This window comes from Hyla sarda, chromosome 2 (assembly GCF_029499605.1).
Source record: "Hyla sarda isolate aHylSar1 chromosome 2, aHylSar1.hap1, whole genome shotgun sequence".
NCBI classification, from domain to species: domain Eukaryota; kingdom Metazoa; phylum Chordata; class Amphibia; order Anura; family Hylidae; genus Hyla; species Hyla sarda.
The window spans coordinates 308,661,606-308,674,339 of record NC_079190.1 but is presented as its reverse complement, the minus strand read 5'-3'; the positions used below and the strand labels follow the sequence as shown (position 1 = coordinate 308,674,339).

Sequence of the window (12,734 nt, the reverse complement as noted above, 5' to 3'; positions counted from 1 at the left end):
AGGTAGTCACTTGGACACTGGAAGAGTTATCAAAATGTGGGATACATCTCTTTGGTCATTGTCAAGTCAGCCCAGTAGTGTGGTGGAGTCGGATTGAGTTGCTGGGTTTGTACTCCACTTACACGGAAAAGGATATGTATCAGGAACATGGTGTAGGAACCCTCTTGCAGTGGGTTCATTTTCACCGAAATCAGAGGTGTCAGTAGAACCTGATTAGGACCTTCAAATCTAGGTTCCAGCGGCCCCCTCACGTGTCTTTTCACGAGGACAAATTTTCCGGGCTGCAGATTGTGACTTATTGTGAGTACAGGGCAGATTGTGAGGACAGGGCTATGGGCAGCACTTCTGGCTATGGAAGGAACAGTTCTTTACTGGCTTTTAGGATTTTGTCCTTTTGGGTCCCATTCAGTCTTTCAACTTTTCCACTGCTCTGGGGATGATATGGAGTATGGAGTCCAAGGTCTGCTCCCACCATTCTCCAAAGTTCTCTTGTGATATCCGCAATGAAAGCCGGTCCTTGGTCGCTTTACAATTACTTCAGGGACTCCAAATCTGCATACCAGTTCCGTTAGTAGTTTCTTTACAGTAGTTTTTGCAGTGATATTAGTGACTAGGTAGGCTTCTGGTCATCCTGAGAAAATGTCCACTGCTATTAGCATGCATTCAAACTTTCCACTTTTGGGCAATTTCATGTGGTCAATCTAGATCCGCTGAAATGGGTAACAAGGTTTGGCCAAGTGTTTCTTCGGAGTAACTTCTTTCTTCCAGGGTTGCAGGTGTTGCAAATGTCACATCCCTTGACATATTGTTCAACTGGTGTTGTTATTCCTGTTGCAAGGTAGATTTTGTTGATAGAAGTGATCATTTGTTTTTTTCCTCTTTGGGTAGCTCCATGAGCCCATTAAAGGGCTTGGGGAAGACAAATCTTGTTTGCTTTTCTTCATAGGCCGATTCATTGAGTTCAGCTCCCATTTTCTCCCATTTTCTCTTTCCCTTGTTCAAGACTTGAGTCTGGAACTGTTTCAGTGTCTTGAGTCCGGGATTTTTCTTTTCCTCTTCTGGTTCTTCTGATCCCTTCTTCTGTCTTCTTTTCACCACGTATACCCTTGATTCCTCTCAAGCAAGGGGCAGTATGGCAGTTTCTTTAGCTGCCTGGTCTGCCAAGAAATTCCTTTCGGCTTCTTTAGAGTCCAATCCTCCATGCGCTTTGACTTTGATGATTGCCACGTGCTTAGGCAGTTTTAAGGCTTCAATCAGGATCCTGACAGCTTCAAAGTTCTTTATAGGGGTTCCATTTGCAGTCATGTACCCCCTTAGGGCCCATTTTAATCCGAAGTCCAGCGCCACTCTATGCCCATAGGCAGAGTCCGTGTAGATATTGGCGGTTGGTCCTTCCGAGATGCAGTAGGCTTCATTTAGGGCAATAAGTTCCGCCTCTTGTGCTGAAACCCGGGAAGGGAGTAGTCTTGCTCGCAGAACTTCGAATGGGCTAACCACTGAGTATCCTGTGTGGAAGTTGCCACTTTCATCAGCATATCTGGACCAGTCTGTGGATAGTGTTTCTTGGACCATTGGTGTATGTGATGTCTCCATTGCTATAACCTCTAAACAATTGTGCTTAGGGTCACCAAGGTCTCCATCATTTTGTTCAATTTGTTTTTCTTCCTCATCCCCCCTCAAGAGAGGAAGCAGGGTAGCTGGATTGAGGACTGTGCATCTCTGAAGGGGGACATTATCCAGTAGTAATAGAGAGCACTGAAGTCACACTTGTCTTTGTAGAGAAAGTAGATTTCTTTGGCATTGTGTCAAAATAGCTTTCAGATCATGCGGAGCGAGGATAATGATGGAATGTCCAAGAATGATGTCCAAAGTCTTGTCCAAAGGTCTTTAGCAGCTATCACAGTTCAAGGTGAGGTGGGTGCAGTTTGTGCAACAGGATCTAGTCTGCATGAGTAGTATCCCAAAGGTCTCAATTTGTCTCCATATTTTTGTGCAACGACTCCAGAGGCATGGCCCTTTGTTTCAGAGATAAACAGAAAAAACGGCAGTTCATTGTTCGGGATGCCAAGTGCAGGAGCAAACATGATTAGGTCTTTTTGGTGGTTCAAACACTGTATGGCTTCCCATGAAAGCCATGAAAGTAGTTGCTTCTGAGTCATAGTTGGAATGGCATCATACAGAGGTTGCATCAGTGCTGAGGCATCAGGAATCCATTGTCGGCAGTAAGTGATCATACCAAGAAAGGCCTGTAGTTGATTGACAGTTGTAGGTACAGGAATCTCTTGTATGGCTTGCTTCCTGTCTTCCATGAGGTGTTTAGCACCTTGAGAGATACAATGTCCTAGGAAGTTTTATACTGAAAAATTATAGTTCAAACAACACCTTTTAAATATAAAGTACAAATCTTTATTGAACATTGTTTTCTTTAAAAAACACAAAGTGCAGAAATGGATTGTAACATAATGGGTATCAAATACAAAAATTGGGACAAAGCTGGTTGTTATACGTTTATAACACACTGTCGAAATGCAACATATCTCACATATATGTAGTAATTATGATGTCTGCCACATATTTTATATTATTGGTTGTACCTTACAGGGTGCATAAATTTATTTGCGGACATCTACCATTATAGATAATCCATACATGTGACATATATTGAGTCATTAACCAGTAATACCAAAACCATACCATACGACATGAGATACAAATAATCACATGCTATAAGGTGCAGAGTAGATGCAGATAAATGCGCAGACAGTGCATAATAGTATCAATGCTGTCGTGCAGTAATAACTCAATTATGAATTATGAATTATGGTCATAAAAATTATTAATTATGAAAAATTAAAAATTATTAAAAATATCAAAATTATGACCTGGTGAATTGCAGACAAAGCTAATCAATACAATTCACATCTGAGCCGACTATTTCCTCAGATATCAACAAGTTCTTTGTATGAAGGGATGACATTAACGCTTAAAAGATGTAGTTTTGCAACATACAAATAATACACAGGTATTATAAAGTATGCAGATTTATTGGTTATAAAATTATAAACATGAATGAGTAATAAACACAATGATATATGCAAATGAATATCCATTAGATATTAGTAAACAGTACAAGATTGTTAATTGACTACATTTAGTAGAACAATGCATGTGAGTAGTAAGTAACTTGTTACAATAAAACAAATCTACTAGGTTAGAAATATCATATAAGAAAAAGGTTACATATCACTCTATTCAGAGGAACCTCATGATATTAAGATGGGCAATATCTAAATCATAGACATCAATATGGAATGCTCAATACACTCCCCGCCCCCTTCTAACCACTACAAATCTCCATGATTGGGGAAATCCATCTAAGAATATCTACATGGAAGAACTATAATATACTTTCCCCCATTCTGGACTATTTTTGTATACATTATCATGGTAAGACATTAGGACAAATAGCAGAGATATATGATCTTGCTCTATATTTTAGGAGGAAGAACTTGAAACAAGTTTCCTGTGTGGGAAAATATATTTATAACACTTAGCTTGGCAAGTAGGAATTCTATCAATATGTATAAGCAATTATTTAATGCTTTGATATATTATGAGTCTTGATTCTTCTGCAGATAGAATGAAGTCTCACAATATCCTAAAACTATAATCTCAATATCGAGATAATTAATTATTTTATTAAATTAATTTAATTCCATCCATATTTTCCCAATTAATCTTAATTAAATGGAATACCATTTTTGTGTCTCTTACCAAAACTTTGTAAGAACCTTACTTCTGCTCTGAGGAACACTGAAGGGTCCATCTCATCGTCAGGGACAGCCATTGGGTCGGTACCATGTAATCAGTCCGGCATCTGGGATCTCACATGGCTTCCCTGGCATCCATCTTATGGACCTCTTTCCTTTGTCTTTGTTATCTCAGTTAGAGCAGTTCAGTTCAGTTCAGACTTCAGTATCAGCTCTGTATACCCAACATCTGGTTTACCAGACTTTTTAATTAGTTAGACACACCCTCCTAAATTGGAATTCCCCAAAGAATGTAGGCTGGGCGTGTACATATGGTAATGACTATGACATCACTACACTACCCAGAATGCATTGAGCACATCACCCATAATGCCTTTCCTGTGTTGTAATGTCACCTAGCCATCCACTAGGGGGTGCTATTACATAAGCAATTAGCATCATTACCATTAAGGGTTAACCTGTCAATAATTGGTCTTAAACCAACATTCCACACTTGAAATATTGAGCACTAGATTATCAAACAGGAATTACTTTTGACATCTATAAGTAATCAAACACCTGGATTCTCATAGACATAGAGTCTCCAATTAGACATTTAAATGTATTGAAGAGAGATAAGAGTTTGATGTAGGACTCTTTCACACATGCGCATCTCCCTGTATGTCCAGTCTTGGTAATTGATTGTTCGTTACAATGCCCTTCACTGGCCCTATACAAAGACTCATTCTCAACGTCTATCTAAACATTGAGCAATGCTCCTATGAGAATCATATATAAGATAATAGATATATACTGATGTCCTTTACAATACCAACAGTATATTACAATATCATGTGTCTTACAATATCATGTGTCCTATGGATTACCTTATATATATATTCGGATGAGACATAGTTATTTTCTTATCTCAACCCCCCCTTCTCCCCCTTGGATGTATGGTAGTGGTGTCGTCTAGAGAGTGTAACCAGACCCCTTATCTACATAACCATAAAAATCAAGAGATAAGAAGTATTCTACTCCCAGACTGGCACTGGGAAATGAAACTTCAAAAATGTGGCCTACTTTGATTATACGCAAAATGGCCGACATCATGCAATTATGCTATGAAGCATATTAAACATAGTGATTCATTTTTTTTTTTTTTTGCTTAATTAGCTGTAATTAGCACTACAATGCGGACTAAATGTAGCCTTACCCATGTGGGAATAAAAAACAGCGCCCTGACCCCTACGATCTTTTCGTTTTCCCTTTCTCAAGAGGTACTCAAATTTTTTCAGTATAAAATTTCTATTTGTGGAGTTTTTGCACTCCCCTATGGGTGTCACCAAGGCACAAGGGAGGTTATTTTGCATAACACTAGAACTTTGTAATCTAATTTCCTAGAAGACAACTTTTCTTATGCCCATTGAAATTATTCAAGGGACATCTTGCAATAGATTGAGGCAAGGAAAGATAGTAGATCAACTGAAGTGGTGGCACACTCATCTTGCGATGTGGTACAGAGTAGAAGGTCATCCACATATTGAAGTAAAGTCACATTAGGATGGGCACATAACCATGGATGCAGACAGGTGGATAAGGCTTGAGGAAAGTGACTGGGGGAGTTTTGAGCCCCCCTGTGGCAAGCGTGTCCAGGTGTATTGTCCTCCTTGGGAATTAAAGCAAAGAAGTATTGGCAGTCTGGATGCAAAGGAACGCTGAAGAAAGCATTGGCCAAGTCCAGAACAGTAAAAAAAAACTTGCCATCTGGTGGAATCGAGCTGAGCAGAGTATGTGGGTTGGGAACAATGGGAGTATCCAGAACTGTGGCAGCATAAATGGCAGGAAGGTCATGTACCATGCGGAACTTCTCAGGTTGTCCTTTTGGTGTCTTCTTCTTTACTGGAAACAAAGGAGTGTTTGCTGGGGAAACACATTTGGTTAAGGCTCCATTCTTGAGAAGAGTTGCGATTTGTTCAGAAAGAGAAGTCTCTTGATTTGTTTTGAGTGGATACTGGGGTACTCTAGGTATCTTGGCTCCGGGTTTTAAGAAGACCTTAACAGGCGGAACAGGCAAAGAGTCCAATATCATCTAGGCCTTCGGACCAGACACAGTCAAGAATTTGTTGTAGATAGATATCGGGCATAGTCTTTGTTGGGATTTTCATGACCATCAGTGGAGAGGCTTGCAGAACACAAAGTTCTTAAGGTGTGAATGGTTAGGATAATTCAAGGTGCATCCCATCATCCTTATATTTATTGGTGGCTTCGAGTTTAACCCCTTAATGACCAAGCCCATTTTCACCTTAAGGACCAGGCCAATTTTATTTTTGCGTTTTTGTTTTTTCCTCCTCGCCTTCTAAAATCCATAACTCTTTTATATTTCCATCTACAGACCCATATAGGGGCTTGTTTTTTGCATGGCCAATTTTAGTTTGTAATGAAACCTCTCATTTTACCATAAAATGTACAGCGAACTCAAAAAAAAAATTTTAGGGAGGAAATTTAAATGAAAACCAAAATTTTGCACATTTTGGAGGGGTTTGTTTTCACACTGTACAATTTACGGTAAAAATGACATGTGTTCTTTATTCTGTGGGTCAATACGATTAAAATGATACCCATGGCTAGATACTTTTATATTTTTGTACCGCTTAAAAAAAATCTAAAACTTTTTGTACAAAATAAGTAATCTAAAATCGCCCTATTTTGACCACCTATATCTTTTTCATTTTTCCATATATAGGGCAGTATGAAGGCAATTTTTTTGCGCCGTCATCTGTACTTTTTTTTAGATACCACATTTGTTTATATAAAACTTTTAGATAATTTTTTATAAATTTTTTTAAATAAAATGTGACAAAAAAGCAGCATTTTTGGATTTTTTTTTTATTCTTTACGTTTACGCCATTCACCATATGGGATCTCTAACATTATATTTTGATAGTTCGGACATTTACGCACGCGGCGATACCAAATATGTTTATTAAAAAACATTTTTACGCTTTTTGGGGATAAAATGGGAAATACGGACAATTTTCATTTTTATTGGGGGAGGGGATTTTTCACTCTTTTTTTACTTTTAATTTTTACATTTTTGAAATATTTTTTTTAACACTTTTTATGTCCCCATAGGGGACTATCTATAGCAATCCTTTGATTGCTAATACTGTGCAGTGCTATGCATAGGACTCAGCACTGCTCAGTCCTATGGTGATCCTATTGGTGATCTTCTGCTCGATCTCAGACCAGAGCAGAAAACTCCAGGAGACAGGTGAGGGGACCTCCGGCTGCCATTACAGATGATCGGATCGCCGCGGCAGCGCTGCGGGCGATCCGATAATCCAATCAAAGTACCGCAATTCCGCAGATGCCGTCTGTATTGATCACGGCATCTGAGGGGTTAATGGTGGACATCCGTGCGATCGTGGATGTGGGCCATTACGGGCGGGTCCCCGGCTGCTGCTTGCAGCCGGAACCTGCCATGTATGACATTTACATGTACGTCCTTGTGTATGTCAGCGAGCATCGGAAGGGTGCTCGCGGTCATACACAGGACATAAATGTATGTCCTGGTGCGGGAAGTCCCGCCAAACCAGGACGTACATTTACGTCTGTGGTCGTTAAGGGGTTAAGGAGTAAATCCCAGATCCAGATTTTTCATAATCTCTATATGGGACATAATTAGCTGGATTCTCTTGAGTTATTCTGTTGTCGGGTCTTTGTTGTTGATTCATCCTGAGGTGGTTTTCGTGTCCAGAGAGAGGTCCAGATTGTTGTTGGTCCATATTATGACGGTTTTGTGACATCATTGGCCTTACAGTGGCTGAATCCATTCGGTAGTTAGGAGGAAGTCTGGATCTGCAGTTTCGCTGGACATGTCCGAGTTTACCACATCTGTAGCAGTTGATGGTTTTGCCGGATGGTCTTCCATCTAAATTTGATTCCAAGATTGTTTTTTTTTTTGTGACATATTCTACTTTATGGTAGTGGTTTTGGAAAGTGAATTTTGCTGAAATGGTTTTTGGGGGGCATGTCACATTTAGAAAGCCCCTATGGTACCAGAACAGCAGAAAACCCCACATGGCATACCATTTTGGAAACTGCACCCCTCAAGGCACGTAACAAGGGGTCCAGTTAGCCTTAACATCCCACAGGTGTTTGATGACTTTTCATTAAAATCGGATGTGTAAATGAAAAATTTTATTTTTCATTTTCACGGACCACTGTTCCAAAAATCTGTCAGACACCTGTGGGGCATAAATGCTCACTGCACCCCTTAATACATTACGTGAGGGGTGTAGTTTCCAAAATGGGGTCACATGTGGGGGGTCCATTGTTCTGGCTCTATGGGGGCTTTGTAAACACACGTGGCCTTCAATTCCAGACAAATTTTCACTTCAAAATCCCAATGGCGCTCCTTCTCTTCTGAGCATTGTAGTTTGCCCGCAGAGCGCTTTACATCCACATATGGGGTATTTTCTTACTCAGAAGAAATGGGGTTACAAAGGCTCACTATACCCCTTGTCACGTTCCGTGAGGGGTGTAGTTTCCAAAATGTGGATATTTATTTTTTTGCGTTTATGTCAGAACAGCTGTAAAATCAGCCACCCCTGCACAAATCACCAATTTAGGCCTCAAATGTACATAATGCTCTCTCACTCCTGTACCTTGTTGTGCGTCCGCAGAGTATTTTACGCCCACATATAGGGTATTTCCGTACTCAGGAGAAATTGCGTTACAAATTTTGGGGCTCTTTTTTTTCCTTTTACTGCTTGTGAAAATAAAAAGTATGGGGCAACACCAGCATGTTAGTGTAAATTTTTTTATTTTTTTTTACACTAACAGGCTGGTGTAACCCCCAACTTTTCCTTTTCATAAGGGGTAAAAGGAGAAAAAGCCCCCAAAATTTGTAGTGCAATTTCTCCCGAGTACGGAAATACCCCATATGTAGCCCTTAACTGTTTCCTTGAAATACGATAGGGCTCCAAACTGAGAGCGCCATGCGCATTTGAGGACTAAATTAGGGGTTTTTGTGTCTAGCACCTTTATTTATTTTTTTCTTACACTTTTTATTTAGCTCACTAGTCTGAATTACTCTCAAAGGGAGGGGGTGTGGCCTCACTGTGCAGGTCTCCGCCCCTCCCTCAGTATGCTGTCTGCTCACATCTCTCCTAGCATCAGCAAAACTACAACTCCCAACTTGTCCTCACTGACAGTAGCGGGACAGAAGCTGACAGTGGGACGATTTTTCCTCCAGCTGTGAGCCCTGCGCTCACAGCTGTCATTCAAGAAAGTGTGTCCATGACGTAGGTGATGACTCATGGACACAGCAGGACTAGTATGTGTCCAAGCAGGCAGGGGGGGGAGGGCAGTTGTTTGACTGGCTTTTTCAGCATGAAATACTGAAAATTTTCCATTGAAAGCAAATGCAAAGCCTATTGGTTTTGCATACTTTACAACATAGCAAAAGTTTTTGTATCTGCCAGTGCTCATTTAAGGGGTTAAGAGAGTTTTCTAGATGTACAAGAGCCAAGCTTGTCTAGTCGCTTCAGTTAATTTATATATGCTCTGTCAAAATGTGTTACTTTTCTATTGCAATTACATTTAGAAAATCAGTGACTTGCTTAACCCCTTAACGACGCAGGACGTATATTTACGTCCTGCGCCGGCTCCCGCGATATGAAGCGGGATCGCGCCGCGATCCCGCATCATATCGCGTCGGTCCCGGCGCTAATCAACGGCCGGGACCCGCGGCTAATACCACACATCGCCGATCGCGGCGATGTGCAGTATTAACCCTTTAGAAGCGGCGGTCAAAGCTGACCGCCGCTTCTAAAGTGAAAGTGAAAGTGACCCGGCTGCTCAGTCGGGCTGTTCGGGACCGCCGCGGTGAAATCGCGGCGTCCCGAACAGCTGATCGGACACCGGGAGGGCTCTTACCTGCCTCACCGGTGTCCGATCGACGAATGACTGCTCCATGCCTGAGATCCAGGCAGGAGCAGTCAAGCGCCGATAATGCTGATCACAGGCGTGTTAATGCACGCCAGTGATCAGCATTAGAGATCAGTGTGTGCAGTGTTATAGGTCCCTATGGGATCTATAACACTGCAAAAAAAATGTAAAAAAAAAGTGTTAATAAAGGTCATTTAACCCCTTCCCTAATAAAAGTTTGAATCACCCCCCTTTTCCCATAAAAAAATAAAACAGTGTAAAAAAAATAAAAAATAAACATATGTGGTATCGCCGCGTGCGTAAATGTCCGAACTATAAAAATATATCATTAATTAAGCCGTACGGTCAATGACGTACGCGCCAAAAAATTCCAAAGTCCAAAAAAGCGTATTTTGGTCACTTTTTATATCATTAAAAAATGAATAAAAAGTGATCAAAAAGTCCGATCAAAACAAAAATCATACCGATAAAAACTTCAGATCACGGCGCAAAAAATGAGTCCTCATACCACCCCATACGTGGAAAAATAAAAAAGTTATAGGGGTCAGAAGATGACATTTTTAAACGTATAAATTTTTCTGCATGTAGTTATGATTTTTTCCAGAAGTGCGACAAAATTAAACCTATATAAATAGGGTATCATTTTAACCGTATGGACCTACAGAATAATGATAAGGTGTAATTTTTACCGAAATATGCACTGCGTAGAAACGAAAGCCCCCAAAAGTTACAAAATGGCGTTTTTTTTTCGATTTTGTCGCACAATGATTTTTTTTTCCGTTTCGCCGTGCATTTTTGGGTAAAATGACTAATGTCACTGCAAAGTAGAATTGGCGACGCAAAAAATAAGACATAATATGGATTTTTAGGTGGAAAATTGAAAGGGTTATGATTTTTAAAAGGTAAGGAGGAAAAAACGAAAGTGCAAAAACGGAAAAACCCTGAGTCCTTAAGGGGTTAAAAGAAGCCATAACTTCTATTATTGTTGCATTACATTTTTTACACCACTATATTTTACACCACTATATTTTCCAATTATGTGCCATTCTTTTGTACATACAATCATAGTAGCAGATTAACAGCATTAGGTACAATAATGAAAACTCTATTTTATTTCAGCTATTCAGACAGCTATCCGCCTGCAGCAGTCAGGGTCTGCCTCTTTACACCGTGAACTCCAGAGTAGGCGCCGTGAGCAGCGTGAGCACCGAAAACAGAGTCGTATTACAAGAGAGCAAGAGCTTCAGAGGTTAGCAGAACTTCAGAGTGAAAAGGAAAGGCAGCAAAATGAACTGGAGCAACTGAGGGAAGCCCAAAAAAAAGCTGAGGAGGCCATGATACAGGAGCAGCTTAAACATCGGGAGCAACAAGAAGAGATGCAGAAGTTACTGACAGGTCAGCTACGAGAAGCAGAGGAGGTGAGTAGAGCAACTAAGAAGTCAGTGAACCAGTATGTTGTCCAAAAATAAAATTGCATAAATCACAAATCTTTTAGGAGCATTTCTCAACTTCCATTAGCTTTTTCAAGAGTACGTAATTTCCATCAAAAAACACCCATAATGTTATGTCACTCAGTACTTCATTCTGATCAAGTACATTTAATTTTTATGTATCTAGCAAATATATATTTCTGTCACAAAAACCTTCTATCTGGTGCTCACTTGGTTTGTAATTCTGTGCTTTCAAACGGTGTGTCCTCATCTGCATAACTCATATACCTCCATGACTCTTCTGTGCTGGGTCTCTTTTTCCAATCACTGCAGGCTCTGTGCTCTGTAACCCCTCCTCTCTGTTTTCATGCTGCAGCCTGATAGGATAGGGGTGACCACAGAGGAGTGCTAGTCCCACCCTCACATAACTGGAGTTTGTCCCTGCTTGTGCTTTAAGCGTACCCGTCAGATCCAACAAAAAAAACTTTTTTTTTAAAATATATCACTCGATACCTAATCCGGACCATGTATATCTAATTTTTATGTGTCTAGCACCTTTATTTTTTTTTAACTTACACTTTTAATTTATCTCACTAGTCTGAATTCCTCTCAAAGGAAGGGGGCGTGGCCTCATTGTGCAGGTCTCCGCCCCCTCCCTTAGTATGCTGTCTGCTCACATCTCCCCTAGCATTAACAAAACTACAACTCCCAGCTTGTCCTCACTGACAGTAGCGGGACACAAGCTGACAGTGGGAGGGGGGCGGATCACTGCTGTCAAGCAAGGAAGTGTGTCCATGATGTAGGTGATGACGCATGGACACAGCAGGACTAGTATGTGTCCAAGCAGGCGGGGGGGGTCAGTTGTTTGACTGGCTTTTTCAGTACGAAATACTGAAAATTTTATAATGAAAGCAATTGCAAAACCTATTGGTTTTGCATGTTTTACAACATATCAAAAGTTTTAGCATCTGACCGTACCCATTTAAGCTTTGACAAAGATGATATTGCAGTTGGAGAGGATTATGTTCTAGTGGTGTTTTTAAAAATATTCTTATGAAGTATATTACAAAGGTTCATGTATTGCCAAAATGTACAACATATAAAATGTTTTTGAATCAGACCCATTGCCCATTTAAACCAATAAAAATAATCAAGAAAGGTACATAAAACGTGCAATTTTGGGTTATAACACATTGTGCATTTTACAAATAAAAGGTCGCATGTGGGCAACCATAGACAGGAATTACAGTCATGGCCGTAAATGTTGGCACCCCTGAAATTTTACTAGAAAATGAAGTATTTCTCACAGAAAAGGATTGCAGCAACACATGTTTTGCTATACACATGTTTATTCTCGCTGTGTGTATTAAAATGAAACCAAAAAAAGGAGGAAAAAAACGCAAATTGGACATAATGTCACACCAAACTCCAAAAATGGGCTGGACCAAATTATTGTCACCCTTTCAAAATTGTGGATAAATAAGATTGTTCAAAGCATGTGATGCTCCTTTAAACTCACTTGCGGCAAGTAACAGGTGTGGGCAATATAAAAATCACACCTGAAAGCAGATAAAAAGGAGATAAGTTCACTTAGTTTTTG

General features: G+C 40.2%; 1 protein-coding gene across 4 annotated transcripts in view; it reads left to right on the top strand.

Moving 5' to 3' along the window:
- Positions 1-12,734, top strand: part of DEF6 (DEF6 guanine nucleotide exchange factor) — a 336,873-nt gene that overhangs the window by 170,309 nt on the left and 153,830 nt on the right. For all 4 annotated transcript variants that reach the window (XM_056557667.1, XM_056557665.1, XM_056557663.1 and 1 more), the window contains one exon: positions 10,824-11,122. In XM_056557667.1, the coding sequence (XP_056413642.1) occupies positions 10,824-11,122 (299 nt within the window). The remainder of the gene's footprint in view (positions 1-10,823; positions 11,123-12,734) is intronic.